Source organism: Tetrao urogallus (genome assembly GCF_951394365.1).
Source record: "Tetrao urogallus genome assembly, chromosome: 1".
Lineage (NCBI taxonomy): Eukaryota > Metazoa > Chordata > Aves > Galliformes > Phasianidae > Tetrao > Tetrao urogallus.
Genome location: NC_136813.1, coordinates 118,452,153 through 118,470,817, shown reverse-complemented (window position 1 = coordinate 118,470,817; position 18,665 = coordinate 118,452,153). Strand labels below are relative to the sequence as shown.

Here is an 18,665-nt window from a genome sequence, read left to right as displayed (position 1 = left end):
ACTACAGTATTACCTGACTGTCCAGCAGCCTTTTCTCATGGTGATTTCTAAAAAGTGTTCATTTCTCCTCTATTTTTGCTTGAGCCTAAGGTATGTAATGCACAGTCAACTATTTAACTTTTCAGAACTTTTGATCTTTTTAAATAATTAGAGGCAGAGTTTAGGAGAGAATGTAAATGACAATTCTATTTCTGAGAATGAATTAAAGGTGGCATTTGGAGTTGAGATTTTTATTTTTCTGATTGTATTCCTAAAAGCAGAGGAAAACGTAATCAAATATTGGAAGGAGTTTCTTAGAGGAATCTGTGCAATATTGATTTGAGCCTTGTAATACTAACTGCTTGTAAAAAGCTTTGGTTTCTTGTCTTTTTTTTTTTTTTTTTTTTTTTTTTTTTTTTTTTTTTTTTTTTTTTTTTGTGGTCAGATCAACAACCCTTAAGTGCTTTTTGTCTCTTTAAGTTAGGCAGATGCTAATTTCCAAACAGGTAAGACAAAGACCTTATGAGCTTGTAGTGCAAAGAGAAAGTAGGTAAAGGCATTTATGAATTTATATGAATTGATAGACTTAGCACTACATTTAAAGTCTAAAGATTACTAAGATTGGTAAGACTTCCTAAATGTATTGATTTCAAAGGTCAAAATAAGCTGACAGTTGGAGATATCCCTTCTGTTGTCTTTCAGTTCAATACTACCATTGCCTGCTTTTCTTTATTTGTCTGGTCTGGTTGGAAGGACTGTTTATCTGTGTAATTTTGAGGAACATTTTCTTGTTAAGGTAGTTAAAGATTGTGTGGAGTGTCTTAATTAGGGAGCATACTAAGCAAATGTCTTAATTAGTTAACACAGTCTTGGTACTAGGTGGAAGCTTCTGCATCCACAACATGTGAGAAACCAAGGCGTGATCTGATGGGTAGCAACTCTGTCCGTGGCAGAAAGGTTGAAATTGAATGGTTGAGATCCCTTCCAACACCAACCATTCTATGATTGTATTTGTATTTTCATTACAATACTGTCACAAACCTTGTGTGCAGTTACTGCAGTGTCATTTTAACCCTGTAAAGCTGGGAAGAGGAAAGAACCCCAGTAAGCTTATAGAGGAATTAGGAAAATTGAATCCTTCCATCTCCAGTTTTGCTTTCTCTGTATTTTTTTTTTTTAAATTAAAAAAAAAAAGCCTGTCAAAACTAGGAAATTTTGGATTATATCTTTGTGTTTACGACAATTCCATTTATTTATTTAGTATTTATTTACTTATATGTTTATTTATATATTTATGTTGTACTTCTCTTATGAAGAGACCCCAAACTGTCATATAGCATATATAAATTAAATATTTCTCTACCATACACACAAAAACACTAAACATTAAGATACAAAATATCAGCAGAGATGAGAGCTGATGTTATCACTGCAAGCTTTGAAAGTCAATTTTAACCCAGCCTTTGAGGCAAGTATCATTATTCAGTTACTGCTCTTAAGAAGATCACATTTGTCTCCAAAACAAATGACTCATAAAGCTAATGTAATTTTGTTTAGATGGTTCTTAGACTGGAATTACAGGTCAAAAGAATATTGTTAGGGAACTTTCATGTTCCCCAAAATTCAGGCTCAAAACACACATTTAGGAACACTTGGAAAGACATATAGTTGAATGTTATTTATTAAAAGTTTCTGACAGTGTAAGAACTTCTAGATGTCTTACTTGATGTGGGAGACAGATATGAAGGATACATGTCTCTGTTAGAAGTGGAAGACTCCTTTAGGATACTTCTCCACTGAGTGACTTGCTTTTAATAATAAAAGGATGAGTTGCTGAGATAAAAGAGGATGGTTTTTGGTAGCAGAGAGAGATGAGGTGCTTAAATTTTGGACATTACAGGAAAAATCTTAGATTCATCTCAGGTGCAAGGAGATGTCTCTGCCATGATGGATTGCTTGAATTTTTCCTCTGGATTTATGTCTGGTTTTGGAAAGACCTTTGTGATTACCCATTTTTGGGGGTGTGTGCTCTTAATTCTTCATCTGCTATTTATTTCTAAGGCTCTTGATGTTGATGAGCTCTAGATAGATGATAAAAAGTGACAGATATCTGCCACAGTTCTGTCACTTGAGAGTGCTTTGTACTTTTAAAGCCTTAAGAGCATACTTGACCTAAGAAATGTACTGAGATGTCCTAGTGGAGAAAATTGTGTGAAAATCTTGACAAGATATACAAGAATACTCATCTATAGTGATGTAGAAACTAAGAGATCGTGTCTCTTTTATAAGCAAAATGCTCTTTTTGCTTCTGAGGTATGGTGTATGCTGAGCAGTGGTTTTAGGCAGCAGTTCCATTAGGCAGGCTTACTAACCTCAGCTCCAGGCATCTGAAACACTGGGGGGATTGCCTTTGGTCCCTCTCTCACCCCTGTTCCCAGTTATGCCATAATTTCTCTGTTGTGCAGGCACTTTTTCTTACTTTCTAATCACAAGTCAGTGTAGCTCAGTAAGTTTCCCTCTCACCAAGTCATTTTTCTGTCATTCAGGCTTTTTTGAGGTAGCCTGTGGTGCAGCCATTTGAGTACCAAAGCTGCCTGTGAGTGCAAGCAGTAGGGAGATAGGTGTAGGAATACCTTATGTTCACGACAGGGAGGCTATTATTTTTAGCCCTTCCAAGAAACCATGTCTTAGAGCTCACGTTCGTAGGACAGTTCAGCTGCTGCTATCAAGAGAAAGAACATTCTCTTGTTTTGTTAGCTGTATGTTCTGACTGCTACTGAGCTCTAAATTAGTAGTTAGATTAGGTCCCTGCTGTTTTGTCAGGTAAAGCAGGTCAGAAAAGCAGTAGTCACATATACCCAAGATTTTGAGGGAAAAGAGAAAGAGGGGGAGAGGACAGTTCTTTATTCAGATCTCAAATAAGCATTCTTGAGTGTCGTGGCGGTGGTGATGTCTACCTCATCTCAGACAGTGAGTACAGGCACCAAAGAGAGGAATGTCAGCTGCTGGCAAAGGCTGCTTGTCCAGATCTAGAGCTTAAGGGCTGAGTCTGTTATTCCTCTGCGTACACTGGAGCACTTGGCAATTGGCAATGGCATGAAGTTCAGTAAGGGTAAATGGCCGGTGAAGGACCTGTGGTAGAGTAATACTGGAAACAGCCTGGGAGGCAAGTGACTGGAGAAGCACCCCTGCAAAGAGAGATCTGGGGGTATTAGTGGCTGCAGACTCAGCATGAGCCAGGAATGTGCCCTGGCAGCCAGGGAACAAACTGCATTTTTGAGTGCATTATACACAGCACAGCTAGTGGCAATTCTCCTGCTGCATTTGATAGTGATGCAGTTTCATATGGAGTGTTGTGTGCAGTTCTGGGTTTCAGATTATAAAAAAGATGTTAAGGTTCTTGAAAGCTTCCAGAGGAGGGCAACCAAGCTGGTAACAGATTTGGAAGCCATCTCTGGAAGTTTGCTGCAGTGAGGTCTCTTCTCCCTCTGAGGAGGGGAAACAGAATATGATGCTGGACTCTGCTCCTGTCAGACTAGGCACGAGGAAAAATCAGATGAGTGGGTGATAAACACTGAACTTCCTAGTGAGGTGGTTGATGCCCCGTGCATGTCAGTGGTCAAAGACACATTTGGATAATACCCTTAATAAAGTGCTTTAACTTTTGTTAAGCCCTCGTGTTCAGGCAGCTGGACTATCTAGTCTTAGTAGGTCTGACTGAAATATTCTGAATTCTAATTCTATCCTGCTCTATCCCATGCTGTGCATTAGTTACTGAGCTGTAGATGGTCTATTCCTATCACATCTCAGTTTTCTAGATAGATTACGTTCCCTTTCTTTCTCTTCCCCACTTTTTTCTTACACCTGCATCGTGGTGCTTTGAAATATTAATGATAATGTTGCTTTATTTGGGAGTACTAATCAGTGTTTTCAAGAGTATTCATTGATTAACATTAAATTTTAAGTTCATTAGAGTTGTATACAAATTATTTATCCTAAGTACCAGTTTTATAATGGCTTTGATGATATTTTAAAATGTCTTTGACATTTTGAACTACTTCAGTTTTCAGTGCATGTTTAGGGTTTTTCCCGTAAGGTCTGTATTGCATGTCAATAATGGACATGAGAGGTATGTCAACACATTTCTGATTCACACAGTGTTCAATTACTATGTAGGTTGATTCAGTAGTAATGTCTCCTATTTATTTTCATGGAAATTCGAAGGATGCAAAGAGCAAAATAACCTTTTCTTTCATAGAAGAAACTATTAGTTAGATATGTATCAAAATATACTAAATGCTTTTGATTTGTGATTTTTTTTTTGTTTTGTTTTGTTTTTTTTGTTTTTAAACTTTTTCCTTAGGTTAGACTACTTTGTTTCAGTGAGATTCATTCAAGAGAGCTGAAGTTACTTTAAGAATGCTGCAACAAGCTTGGCAGTAGCAATGGCTGTAGCAGTTCATTAGTGATCCAAATAATGAACATTATTTGCTAGTCCAAATAATAATGCCTAAAATCCTGATCTACTTCAGAAGTAATCTGAAAAATGTGAAGGTGCAGAAAACTGTAAGATGACACTGCCACTAAAGGAAACAAGTGAAAAAAACGCTACTTTTAACTACTTATTTTCTGCCTCTGCACTGCCTTCTTTTTCCTTTGAATTCACGTTGTTGTGTGGGTATATTACTTTTGCAAGTAATATAGAGAAACCCTGTGAGATTTGGAACCAGCAGCCGCAACAGTAAAAGAGCAGAGCTTGTCCATGATTGGACAATGTCCAAGATTATCCATGCGTATGTTAGCTCTGACTTAAATCAGATAAGCAAAACTGATCATAAGACCCAAGGTTTTCTGTTTGTTTTTGCATGTATACATACACATACTTGTATAAAAATTGGAGTACCTTTTTGCAATATTAAAATAAATAACATCTCCCTTGCTCTCACAGTTAATAACTGTGAGAGTATTGTCTTCAGTATAATCAAGATACTTCTAAACTCTGGTCAGTTTTTAATTTCAGAATATTCAAATTTATCTCACTGTGTATTTTTTTCTTTGAGTTTTTTCTATGGAAAATATTTTAAATTCTTCAAACTTTGCTCAGGAACAAATCATAAAAGCAGATGCATAATGAGAACTTTAAAAAAGCAACCGAGCAAAAAACCTGACCTCACTTGGAAAAGCAGAAATTAACTTTTCAAGGTGTTTAAAATCATGTATTTTCTTAACTGTTTTGTTCTTTGTTTCATAATTTAATCTTTTGATTCCTCTTTTTTTGAAGTTTTCCTTACAACGCTCCATTAAAAAATGCATCTTGACAGTTATATCACTAAAACTTCCCTGTATGGGAGTACGGCTGAAATACTGTGAAGATCCTTTTTGCCTTGCTTAAATGTTTTTTGAGTAATTTCTGAAAATACTATCTTTTGAAATTTTTTTTAATTATGTGATTGTTTATGTATATACAAAACTGTAGCTGGTGCTTTACCATGATTTCGGTATAGTTTCTGTTTATATTCCCACCATTAAAAAAAAAAAAAAAAATCAAAGCAAGATGGTAACCTAGAATGAATCTATGTTTATAAAATACTTTTCACAGTATGTGTCTTTATGTTTGGGTCCAATCATTTCACATTTATTCATGACTCTGAAGTGCTTGTGATTTGGGATTCTAAGCAGTGTATTGTGAATAGAAATGTAGCTCAGAAAAACAGATATAGCCATCAAGTCTAGTTAATATTAATGAACTATACATACAGGTGGCTGGCCTGTTTTCCATTGTTTGGAAAAGAATGCCTTATCCAGAATAGCTATAATTGTTTTGAGCGTCATCTGTCTCTCCAAGTTTTTCACTATCTTCATTAGTACAAGCATTTGTAAGAATGGTTCTGTATTGTTTCTTGGGAAATTAAGAGGTACTTCGAGTCAAGGAAGGGACATAAAGTAGAACTGATTCAATTGAGGTGCCCACTTTCTGTTTGTAGTTGTAGCAGTGCTCTGCAGTTTAGAGTCTTGTTTAAATAAAATTGCATTTGAAGTGCTATACTATGAAATATCACCTGATTTGTGGTCGCTTACTTACAATCATTTTATAAGATAGACTTGTCGATGTATTAAAGCAGACTTTTGATTTATACAGTTGCATTTTTTAAATGTATTCTGCTTTTGTTAATTAATCCTAAATACTTCCGTGGCAGTATTAATGTTCAAAGTATTTGATGTTTTAAAAATTGTAAAAATGTAGTTTCATTTGTAGAGGTTAGTGAGGAAACATGTATTTTGTTATTGCCAGTAAACCACTACTAGTAATAAAGTTTGAGGTATTTTCCTTTAGAGCTTTTTTATGGCAATTAGGATTTAATTATCTTCAAGTAAGCTGTAGGTAGTTATTAAACACTTTAAGAGTTCAACACACGTTATGCAGCATCTTCTGCCTGATGGATACTGGAAGGGTGAACAAACCAGAAATAGTAATGCATTGCTTTGAGAACAAGAGTGAGTCAAGAATTGTAAACAATTCAGTGATTCTTGTTGCAATAGCTGATTAGTTGGGAAAAAACTGTTAGCAGAATGAGATGTTACTCACAATTCGAGGACGTTTTTGCACTGAGAGGCTAGTCTCTTTTACCCAGCTGAAGAAATTGAATTTGTACTAGCCTACTTACTCAAAGTCTGTTCATTTGGGAAGTGTTAGCAAATCCAAAGTGGTTGGACTGATAAATTGGTATAGTGAAGTCGAGAGAGCTGGAGACCTTCAGGATAGCATACTGATATCTGAGGTGAAGTCTGAAATTTTTTGGGGGGTGTGAGAATTTCTTACTCCTTCTTAGTTCCTTTTAAGAATGTGCTAGAAGCTGGTATATGTTTAGTGTTTTTGAAAATGTAATTCTAATTTTTTATTTCAGAATGTTGTGTGCATAGTAGATGTATATTATTCTATTTGTACACTGCTGATATTAGAAACGTGTTCCATGTTCTTGAAATGTACTGTGTACTGAAACAGTTTTTTCTGCTTTCTTGAATTATGAGTTTGATTATGGAAACATGTTTACTGGCTCTTTTTTAACATATGTAAAAGTACTAGCTAATACAGCATTTCTCCCTGAGAAAGTTTCTTTTTCCTTTCTCTTGTGCTTATGCTTTTTGGGTTTCTTACTCAAGCCGTAACTTCTGACGTTTCCAGCTACTTTCATATTTTCATCTATTATAGAGTATCTATTAATACTGATTATTCAAATTGTGTAAAAATAGAATCAGTATCAGTATTTTGATATCAGTAATTAGATTTACTGCAACCTGAGCAGTTCTCCTAGTACTTGTGCATTTAAACATTTAACTTTGTATTGTACCATTTCATTAAATAAGTTAACCAAGCTGTGGTTCATATGGTTGTGCTGTACTTGAAGACCTGAATTTGAGTCCTAGGTAATCCATGGTCTTATTGAGTCAGTTTTTTTTTTTTTTTTTTTTTTTTTTTTTTAATTGTTTCCCAAAACAGTATTTTGGAGTGAAAGTAGTTTTATCAATTTAATTATTACTGAGATTTATATTTTAAGTTAATTCGTGTTTGGTTACAGTTGTCATTGCAAAAAACTTTTGCACTTTATTCTTAATACTGTGGTATTTCCTGTTTAATGTTAAAGTTCTGCCATATTCCATTTTGTAGACTTACATCTCATGGGGGAATGCCAAAGAAAATTGAGTGAAAGAGCAGGTCTTGCTTGAGTGCAGGATTTACATGTATTTTTGTGATAGTGATATAGTGATAGATGTAGTGTGATATTCCAGCTCAGCTGTCTTCTACCTCATAGGACCAAAGAATACCCAAATGTTTTGTAACTTCAGACTTTTTTTCCGAATAGCAGTGAAATGAATGTTGGTGAAGTTCATAATATTGGATTATCAGTGCAATTTACCTTTCTTTCCTACCAATACTGGTACTACAAAAGATATTACAGTTATCTGTTTTCCATGCCTGCGATGTCATGGGCATCATTTGAGGAGGTCAACAAATGGACCAAGTTGCTATTGTTTGAGATACTTGCACATGGTCTGAATTTCTGCCTCCTGCTCTTTTTTTTTTTTTTTTTTTTTTTTTTTGGTGAGATCTGTTCATTGTCTGCAGAAAACCATGAATGTAACTCACTGTTACTGTTGTAGGACTGGAACAGTGCCATTACTGTAAAGGAAATAGACCCCAGTTTTCAAAAAACATTTGATTAGCTCTTAACCCCGCTATAGTGTACCTCTTCCTATTTTATTTTTTAATTTTTAGATTTTATTATTATTATTTTTTTTATTTTTATTTTATTTTCCTCTCCTTCTTTGCATTCATGAATTGTTTCTCTGGAAGAGAAATTATTTGTGTGTATCAATATGTTCTGTGTTACTGTTTTCAGTGCATCATAGTGAAGAAAGCATTGCTTTATCAACCCACTCATCAATAATGACCACTAACTGCTGGGTGTCAGATGGAATGTTGAATACAAGCTTGTTCTTCAAAGTGGCAGAATCTGACTCCTTTTTGCTGTAATAAAGTTGCTTCTGTTTGAGGCACTGTGTTGCTGGGAAACTGCTGCTAATTTTATGCCATATGTCAGTAGTGGTGACTCAAATTGTACATGTCATTGAGTAGCTCTGCTCCTTGTTTGTAAACTCTCTTCTGTTAGGAGAGGGAGAAAAAAAATGTTCTGCAGGGAAGAGTATCCAAAGAAGAGAAAAAATTCACCAATTCACACCAATCTCTTAGACAAGTCTAACAGAAGAACCCTACATTTCTACTGCTTTCTTCTTTGAATTCCAGTTTCCAGTGTGGAGAACTTCAGTATGTGATATGACTGAAAAGAAGAATAACAAATTAGACTCTCAAGAGTTTATGAATTAGGAAACGGAAGTTTTGGTTCACAGCAGTGGTGTACAGTGGCAATTTTGGAAGACTGTAGAAAATACAGTACTTTGTAAAATGGGTTGCTTCACAGCCTGCACATGAATCAGAACATGCATACAATTACAGTTCCAAAAAGTGAATGTACCTGAGCATAAACTTTAATATATTTTCTAGATGTGTAAATGGAATAAATGGAATCTGACTGTCAAGTTACAGTATTTTCTTAAATCTGCCCTCTTTTGCTGATTAAAGGAGATAATCCATTTCCTGATATTCACATTCAACTCAGTTTTTTATCAGTTTTTGTTTTTAATCTTACTTGGGATGCTTCTGTAAGACTGTGTGTGTGTGTGTGTGTGTGTGTGTGTGTGTGTGTGTGTGTCTGAAGCCTGCTTATTTAAACACACAAATCATGTCAGCTGCAATGCGGCAGTGCTTGGTGCTAATGAGGTTAACGTCCAGAGTATTCATCTGTTTGTTTTCTGATCTCTGTGCAATTCTGGCAATGGGAACTGGGGATGAGGGGAAGATATTTTGATTGGATATAGCTTTGTTTTGGCTCAATGCCCTCCTGGTGGCTGGGCAATATATTTCTACCTCCATTTAGGGAGCTCAGTGTTTATTTCATTATTTTTGGTGCAAGCTCTAAGATACAGTGTGGTTGGAAAGAGAAAGCTGGAAGTACACATAGGATCCTTTGTCCCCAAAGAATTGCTTCAAATGTACTTTTAAATGAAAATAAAAAGAAAACATGCTTCCTGATAGTATGCATGTCTACAGATTGGGTATGTGCATGTCTGTGTTTGAAAAGTAATGACTTTGAAATAGAGCTAATCAGGTAATTATTTGGGGCTAAGTCTAGATAGTTGGACAGGCCTTTCATAGGTACAGAAATGCAGATGAATTATGATTTCTGAGCTCATTTTTTCTCATTTTTAACCCTTCAGTTGCTGACAGCAGTGTGAACTGTGTAATTTACATTCAAATCAGTTGGTCTTAAAGGCAAATAAAGTGAATATAAAATACTTGTCTTTTCCCATTTTCAGCTGTCAGACTGTCTTCATCAAGCTTGATGTCTTCCCAACTGATCCTGTCATATTTCTGTGCTTGCAACTTTCTTTCCATGTTTTTTTTCTTTTTTTCAGAGACACTGTAAAACTGTAGGTCATGAGAAAGTGATGGCACTGGTCTTGGTGATGGAGCTGACTTTCCTTACAGTTCCTTTCTTAATGTTAACTAGTGCTATCCTGCTAGCTGATAACATTGAATATTCATTTATTATATGTCAGGTTTTTCAATGATGTGTTAAAAATGTTGCTTTTTTAAGTATCTATTTAACCTCAATTACTTTGGTGATTGTGTAACATGGTTTCACAAGCAGAGGAATCAATACAAGTGGGCCTGAGAAAGGTAGAAACTGGATAATGTAGGCAAGACATATATGAGAGAGGCAGGCATTTCCTGAGTTACTGTTACTACTCTTGTCACTGTAGTGCACAGCTAACCTGCAGAGGAAGGTTGGCAATTCGACTTAGCACAAAGTTTTTCATCCTGGGAAATGGCCTAAGATTATGTGCCCTAATACAATCTAAAAGTAGCATGTGAAGCTGTATGACTGAGAAGATGCATGCTGTTCTAATGCTCGCTATTGGAATGGTTTTGTTTTCCTTCTTTAGGTCTTCGGGTGAACGGGGAGCTTATTACTGCTTACCCCCAAGTGGTGGTAGTCCGGGTACCAACACCTTGGGTCCAAAGTGACAGTGATATCACAGTCCTTCGCCATCTAGAGAAGATGGGCTGTCGGTTAATGAATCGTCCCCAGGCCATCCTCAACTGTGTCAATAAGTTCTGGACGTTTCAAGAACTTGCTGGTCATGGTGTGCCCCTGCCAGACACCTTTTCATATGGTAAGCCTTTGGAATCAAATAATGAAATAGTTGCGTGCAGAATTTGTGCTTTTATAGTGAGTCAAGTTTTGGAAATCCTTAGAATTAAGTAGGGAGAGGCTGATTCCACAAATAAGTGATCAGTAACTAGAAAAAGTATGGTAGTCACATGCTGGCTTTGGCTTTGTTGGTTAGCTGTGATATCTTATGAAGAGTAGTGTAATTATGGCTCTACCTCCCAGCAATTAACTTTGCTGATTACTTCTAAAACACCTTGAGCTCTTCCAGTTGCCTAAAACAACAGACAGAATCTCAGGGAATGGAATGTTACAGGATATTGAAGATCTGAAGTTTAGTAAAATCTGAAAATATGTCAAACTTCTATATAAATAAAAACACCTGTAAATGTATTAGTTGTTATGAAAGGCCAGAAGTAGCACAAGCTCACATGTTCAAGTACTTATTAACAGTTCTTTGAGGTTTGGTATCCCTCTGGAGTTCCCTCCTTCAGTTAATTACTGATGCTCCTTGTTCCTGCCTCTGGAGTCTTTGGTTCGTTACAGAGTGCCAGATTAGGAGAACCATTTGTTTGAGCTACCATGGTTTTTTTTGCTTTAATTAGAATACATTAAAAAATGGAATGCACCTCTCACCCTTCCTTTCTTTTTTGGGAAGCGTTAGTGCCTTCCTCTCCTTCATACAGTTACACTGATAGGCTTTTCTAACGAAAACTTAGCAAAAACACAAACTTGATAAAAGCATCAGTCAACTATTTCTATCAATACTATGAAAACGCATTTGAGAAGAAATATCCATTCTTTATAGATACAATTGCTCTAGCTCTTTCAGAAAGGGATGAGTTTTTAGTTCACTGTGAGGAAAGGGAAAAAAGAATGACGGAGTAGTTGGAGAACATCTCTGTTTCTTCCTAACTCCCTGCCTGTCTTTTAGTTCTTTTAATGCCTGTCTCTGGAATTTGACTGAAGTGTTACCTTTCTTTTTTACACTAGTATGAAGTTATCAAGGAGAGTCAGCTTTGCCAAGAAAAACAGGATGTATTGAACTACACTTTATTCTGTGACATGCGTTAAAATCTGTGGTGGAGTAGTGCTAGTTGCTTCTGGCTTTCTGAACAGTGTCCTGGCTTAACTTCTGTGCTTTACTGCACATGGTTTAAGAGGAGTCTCATCCCTTCATCTGCTGACTTATCTTATTTCTTGTACTGTAGTCAGCCTCCTGTGAATCAAAGAACTCAAATAAAATTAAAGCATCCATCATAAATGTTAAATGTTACTCTCTAAGATTCTTGCAGATTCAATGCAGCAAGAAGATCAAAGTAGTAATTCAAGAAATAGGGAGAAAGAGATGCAAGAGACTTAAGTCTTAGAAAAGGGGAAATGGGTCACAAGATTTGAATTGCTATTGCTGTCAGGATTACGCCTTTGAAAAGCCATGCTGTTTTTCTGGCTTGTAGTTTGGATGGAACTGTTCCTGGTGTTATGTCGGTGGTATTTTCCTGTTAGAAAATTTGGATGATGAAGTACAAGGGCTAAACTGGAACAAGATGGTGGAATCAGGGCATTCAAATTTGAATTTGGGGTTGTGATCAATCACCACTATCATTATTAAACATTTGTTAATCTAAAAGAGATTTAAGTTAGATGTTATAATTAAATTCTTAACTCAGAGAGTGGTGAGACACTGGCATAGGCTGCCCAGGAGAGCCTTGGAGGCATTCAAGGCCAGGTTGGATGGGGCCTCGGGCAGCCTGATCTAGGAGTTGGCAACCCTGTCCACAGCAGGTGGACTGGAACTGAATCTTTAATGTCTCTTCCAACCTAAGCCATTCTATGGTAGTCAGCTTGTGTCTTACATTCCAAAGGAAGTAGAAATTGGTAAGGCACAGATTACAAAATTCTTAACTGTTATTTTTTTTTCTCTGCATTATCTAAGTTGGAAGAGTGAGAGGAATGTGTCACAATTAAATCCCCAGTTTGGCTACACCAGGCTGGTGGCATATAATATTATTGGTTTTCTTTTACCAGGTGGTCATGAGAATTTTGCCAAAATGATTGATGAGGCAGAAGTGCTGGAGTTCCCTATGGTGGTGAAGAACACGCGGGGTCACCGAGGTGGGTCTGAGGTCAGAGGTGAAGGCAGGGAGTATTCTGAGCAGTACCTGAGACTTTGTGTTGTCAAAGAGTAATAGTTAAGAAGGTTTTCTATTAGGTGTTGAATTTTTTTTGCAGTACTTCTAAATTTTTCTAGCCTCCAAATTCTGAATGTTGAGTAGGCTGCAATACTGGGAAGTAGTTTTAATAGAATATGATCTTGAAATACCAGGGAGCGTAAGGGTTCAGTGTTAACAGTATATTAGTGACTTTTGCAAGGAGTGCTTTGAACGGAATAATGGAAGGCCTAGCTCCAGGGATATGGAGAAATCCCTTCCTGGACTTTAGGGATGTTTCTAAACAGGCATAATAAATAAAATTTTAGTTCAATAAACCTTAATTTGTTTTTTTTTTCTAAGTGACTTTTTCTATAGTTAGGATTCTGATTTGTATATAATCTCATGCAGTTTGCCAAATGGAATCTTTCTTTTCTTTGGGGGGGGGGGAATCTGACAGCACTGGTGATAGTGCAGCAGGTTCATGTGAAATTTTTCTGTTATCATTCTTTTGATTTAAGGGTTGGATCTAAAATACTACATCAATTCATTTTAATGATAGTGATCTACTAAAGTTAAAAGGTTTGGAATCAATTTTAGAGGTTATTTATATAGGAGATCACACTGTCTTTAATCCACTTTGAAAAATACAAGAGTAATAAAGAGTCTGAAGCTGATGCTTAAGCACATAAACCAGGAATTACTATAAACTAATAGAAACATACCCACATGACACCACTTCTTCCTTCTTATTGCACCTGTTTATTCCCACACGATTGTTCTGGTACATCTCTTCTGAAACATGATGGTTTCTGTAAACGTTCAATAAATGATTCAGGAACAATTATTAGCTTAATCTAGACTGGTTATATTTGTTTGGATTAGTTCCTAGCTCGAATTACCATGTATTTTCAAAAATTCTGCACTGATGTGGTGGAACACTAAGAGCAAGAGGCTGTGGCAGTAGAATATTTTGGCAGTAATACCTATTTGTATGGTCTTATAGTGCTTGCAGACCTTTACTATCTGTGATGTTGGAATTTGACTTTTCAGCAAGCTGAATTTGACAAATGTGGAGTAACTGAGGAACTGGATTGGGTTTGCCTTGACATTGCTTCTTGTTAAGATTTAGAAATAATTGTAGAGTTTGTAGCTATTGACTTTCTTTTCAATTTTTTAGCTAGAATTCATATGAATCTCTGCTTAAGGCTAGTGTATCCTGGGCTGCATTAGGCAAAGTATTGCCAGTAGGTAGAGGGAAGTGACCCTTCCTATTTACTCAGCACTGGAAAAGCCACACCTGGAGAGCTGAATCCAGTGCTGGGCTCTCAGAACAAGAGGGATATGAAGCTGAGGTTCAGCAAAGGGCCGTGAAGATGATCAAGGAATTGGAGCACCTGTTCTATGAGGGTAGACTGGGAAGAGAAGGGACCATTGAGCCTAGAGAAGAGAAGGCTCAGAGGGCATTTTACCAAGTCTACAATTATTTAAAGGGGAAGTGTCCAGGGGATAGAGCTAGGCTCTTTTCAGTCGTGCCCAATGCCAGGCTGTGTACACAAGGTAGAACACAGGATGTTCCCTATAAATGCCAGGAAGTACTTCCATGGTATGTGTATGACTGAGCACTAGCACAGGTTGGCCAGTTTGGTTGTGGAGTCTCTTTCATGAAGATGCTCAAAAAAAGCATCTGGACATGGTCCTGGGCATCCTGCTGTAGGTGCCCCTACTTGAGTAAGTGTTGGGACCAGATGACCTCCAGAGGGTCCTAAAGCATCAGTTAATTCTGTAATTTTGTTTACAAATCTTACATACTTCATATACTGTACATTCTAATGCAAATTTATCACAGTGCCTGCACTTTCACATTGAGAGAGTTGGGGAAACTTCTTCAAATTAATTTAAGATGGGCCAGTTTCAAATGGTATTTAAAATTGAGACAAATGTTCACAGGAGTCATTTAATGAATAAAAGTCATGCTCACCTAAGCCAATTTTCTGCAGTTTGCTGCTGCTGCAAATGTGCCATTTTTATTTTGCCAAGATTTTGTGGTGATGCATAATCACAAAAAACTAAGTAGTTCTCCTTCAAAGCATCGTTCATTCTGTCCACTTCTAGGAATACAGTAGGAGTAACTGCCAGTAGGAGAGCTAAACTTGGGCATGGGAGAGATCATGTGGAAGATTTTGCTTTTTTTGTCTACTTTTAAGTCTAGGTTCTGCTACTGTGATTCTTATAAGAAATTCCGTGTTCCTCAAGCAGCATTTTGTGCTATGAAGGACTTAAACCCTGAGAAAGCAGAGACTTCTCTCGTTGATCACTTGCTAGAATTCTTAGCACATTGTTTCTGCTAGGTCTGCTACAGTTGCAATTCTGTTTTCTTAGAATAGGCGGTTTATAAATCCATTTTTGCATTTTCTTAGTATTGCAGCATAACTCAGTGATAATTGTGCCATAAAAAATAAGTGTAGCCTTATCGCAAAACATACATTTAATATGACATGAACGAGTCATTAACAAAATGAGAGAGGAATTGGGAGAAGTAGCTAAAGATGGAAATGGATGACTTCTTGTAAGACTAGAAAAGAGATGGAAGTGATGGAGTCTTCCTCAAATGCTTTTCATTTGTACTAGTAAAATTGGATGAGAACAGAGAAGTCTTTTGATGTGCTTTAGAAGTGAAGGAGAGTGAAATGACATGTTTGAACTTAAAACAAATCTTTCCTAAGTTTGCTGGCAGAAAAGCCAGTAATTCCTGAAGAGCTAAAGAGGTTTTTTTCAAAGTTACAGTACATGCCATTTATGTTTTTGGAATGTTCAGCTAAATTTATCTTGGATACTTTGGAGTGTAGTATTTTATTCTGAACTAAGTTGTTTCACAGCTAAGCCTCATTCTGGAATCCTGAGTTCTTAGAAGTACTGGGAAGAGAAGCTTTCAGCAACTTCCTGGTAGTGAAGCAGCTTTGCAATAACACACTAGTCGCTTAAGAGCTCCTAGCAACCTGTTGTTTAGCAGTTTCATGTGATTAGTTCTCGCCGTATCAAACATGTAGGCTGTGGGTCTAATTAAATGTCTACTGCTCTTGTAGTATTTCTTCCCTTTTTCTCTCATTAAGGACTTGTTAACTTTACCACCCCAAAACAGACTGAAATTGCAAAAACACCTCCATTATCTACAGCTTCTTGGTTTTATTTGTTTACTTTTATTTTTAATTTATTTTTATACTCTTCTCATGGCTCCTCTATTCTTTCAGTACTTGAATGCTTAGAAGTACTGAAGCACTGGAATGCTAATGTGCACAGAAGAATTTGTAAATGCATATATACTACAGATAGTGCATGTAAGAATGAGCAACATAGTGGTCAAAGGTTTTACTTCTCTGTGTTGAATCACTCTCTTTGTGTTGACTCACTCTGTGTTGACTCAGCACAAATTAGTAGCTTCTTTCAATCCTACAATGCATCCTTTTCTTATACAGGCAAAGCTGTGTTCCTGGCACGAGACAAGCACCATCTGGCAGACCTGAGCCATTTGATCCGTCATGATGCCCCATACTTATTTCAAAAATATGTTAAAGAGTCCCATGGCAAGGATGTACGTGTCATCGTAGTAGGAGGCCGTGTGGTGGGCACCATGCTCCGTTGCTCTACAGATGGGAGAATGCAGAGTAACTGCTCACTTGGTAGGAAAAACTTTGTTCATAGTTTTGATCAAAATATTTGAATTCAGAAAAAGGACAAACACAGTTGCAATAAACTGAAAGTTTTATTTTATGTTATTTGTGTTTACCTTTAGATGTTCACAGAGGAAACGTGAGAGCAAGAACTAAGTGAAATATGCATCACACAAACCTATAATCAGAAACTATCTCTGCCCCTAGATGAATAGGATAGATAGAAGGGGTGGGAATTTCTAAGAGCACAAACAGAGTGTATGGTGCAATGGACTAGAAAAACAAAAGTGGGAAACCAGAGAAAATATGAGACCACCAATTTGGAAAAGAGTAGAGTACTAAGAGAGAGAAAATGGTTTGAGGAAGTCAACAGCCGAGTTGCATTTTACAGCTGCTTGTGCTGCCTTAAGTATGTTAGTCTCCTCCCTGCAACATTTTTTCTCTAAAAACCATGTCTGTGAGGAAGTTTACTACACTGATTGTTGTATGCTTAGATCTGTATTTCTGCATCACTTTTTGTAGGCTAGGAGAGGGTGAAGGGAGTAAAGAGGGTTGGGGTTCCTGGCTAGTAAATTCACTGAAATTACTGAAACTGACCTGAGCAGGGGTTGGAAGAAATGTCTTCATGTACAGTACAGTTTTAGTAAGTCAAAATGCACTACTTCTCAATGCTGGGGAAATGCAGCCTGGAAGATTTTTCTACTAAATATTTTAAGTGTTGTTTTATATTTTTAAACTTAAGTGATATGATAAATGAATTTCATGTCATTTAGTACTTAGATGGTGGTCTGTGTAGTAGACGAGTCGAGGTACAGACAGTATTCCAGAATTCTTTCTTTAGAGACAGTAACTTATGACAGCAAACTGTGAGGGATACAAGCAAATAAAAATGTCCTAATCCTCTTCCCCCACAATTCTATCTGGTAGATCTGTATTCTCATCAAGAACATTTGGTTCTTGGATGATTTATTGTGATTACTTATAAATACATATAGCAAGCCTCTATCTTAAGGGAGGAAACAAGGGTATGTACAGAAAGCTTCTATCTTAGAGATAGGAACAGAAATGATTTGTTTAGTCATCTTTTTAATTCCCCGAAGATAGCAAAAATATATAATTACATATTTCTTCACTATTTTTATTACTGTTTTTTTAAACAAGTCATAGTTTTGATCTGCCTTTTGCAGAATCTTTTGAAGTCCTGCTAGGTTTCAAGTTATTAGCAGTTGTTGTGGCAAAGTGGTTGCTTTCTGAGTTGTTATCATCTCTATGCTTGCAGGCTTTCTTTGATCTTCAACTGAACTGCACCAGCCAGGCAAGAAGTATGTTGGCCACCTGTGTCCAGAATAGACACTGAGTTTTTTTCACTTTTTTTCCAGGCGGTGTAGGGATGATGTGCTCACTGAGTGAACAAGGCAAGCAACTGGCAATCCAAGTGTCCAACATCCTGGGGATGGACGTGTGTGGCATTGACCTACTGATGAAGGACGACGGTTCATTCTACGTCTGTGAGGCCAATGCAAATGTAGGTTTCATTGCCTTTGACAAGGCTTGTAATCTAGATGTAGCTGGTATCATAGCGGACTATGCCACTTCTCTCCTAACCCCCGGTCGCTTGACGCGGCGCATGTCCTTACTCTCTGTGGTGTCCACGGCAAGCGAGACTAGCGAGCCAGAGCTGGGCCCTCCAGCTAGTGCCGTTGTCGACAATATGAGTGCTAGCTCCAGCTCTGTCGACAGCGACCCTGAGACCACGGAGAGAGAGTTGCTCACCAAGCTCCCGGGGGCGCTATTCAACATGAACCAGCTATTAGCCAATGAGATCAAACTTCTTGTGGAGTGATGCCACATGTAAATAGATGACCAACAGAACTCTCTTGTAACATTTTCTTTGAAACCAACTTGCAGTGCTGTTTATTAGAGAAACTCAGAGAAATGAGAAAAGGAGAGTCAGTCAAGAGAGCAAGATTAAAAGGCATGTGTTCTGTGACAGCTGCCTCTATTTTTTTGCAGAACATAATATTGCGATAACTCTTCAGCACTATTGTTGTAATGAAGATATTTAATTTACAGCC

At 37.1% G+C, this 18,665-nt stretch overlaps 1 protein-coding gene across 1 annotated transcript in view; it reads left to right on the top strand.

Moving 5' to 3' along the window:
* RIMKLB (ribosomal modification protein rimK like family member B) overlaps positions 1-18,433 on the top strand; it is a gene marked incomplete at both ends in the record, with an annotated part of 29,574 nt that extends 11,141 nt beyond the window's left edge. Inside the window, 4 exons of the mRNA XM_079549098.1 lie at positions 10,543-10,773; positions 12,798-12,884; positions 16,396-16,599; positions 17,970-18,433. Of these exons, the coding sequence (XP_079405224.1) occupies positions 10,543-10,773; positions 12,798-12,884; positions 16,396-16,599; positions 17,970-18,433 (986 nt within the window). The remainder of the gene's footprint in view (positions 1-10,542; positions 10,774-12,797; positions 12,885-16,395; positions 16,600-17,969) is intronic.
* Positions 18,434-18,665: the final 232 nt, after the last annotated feature.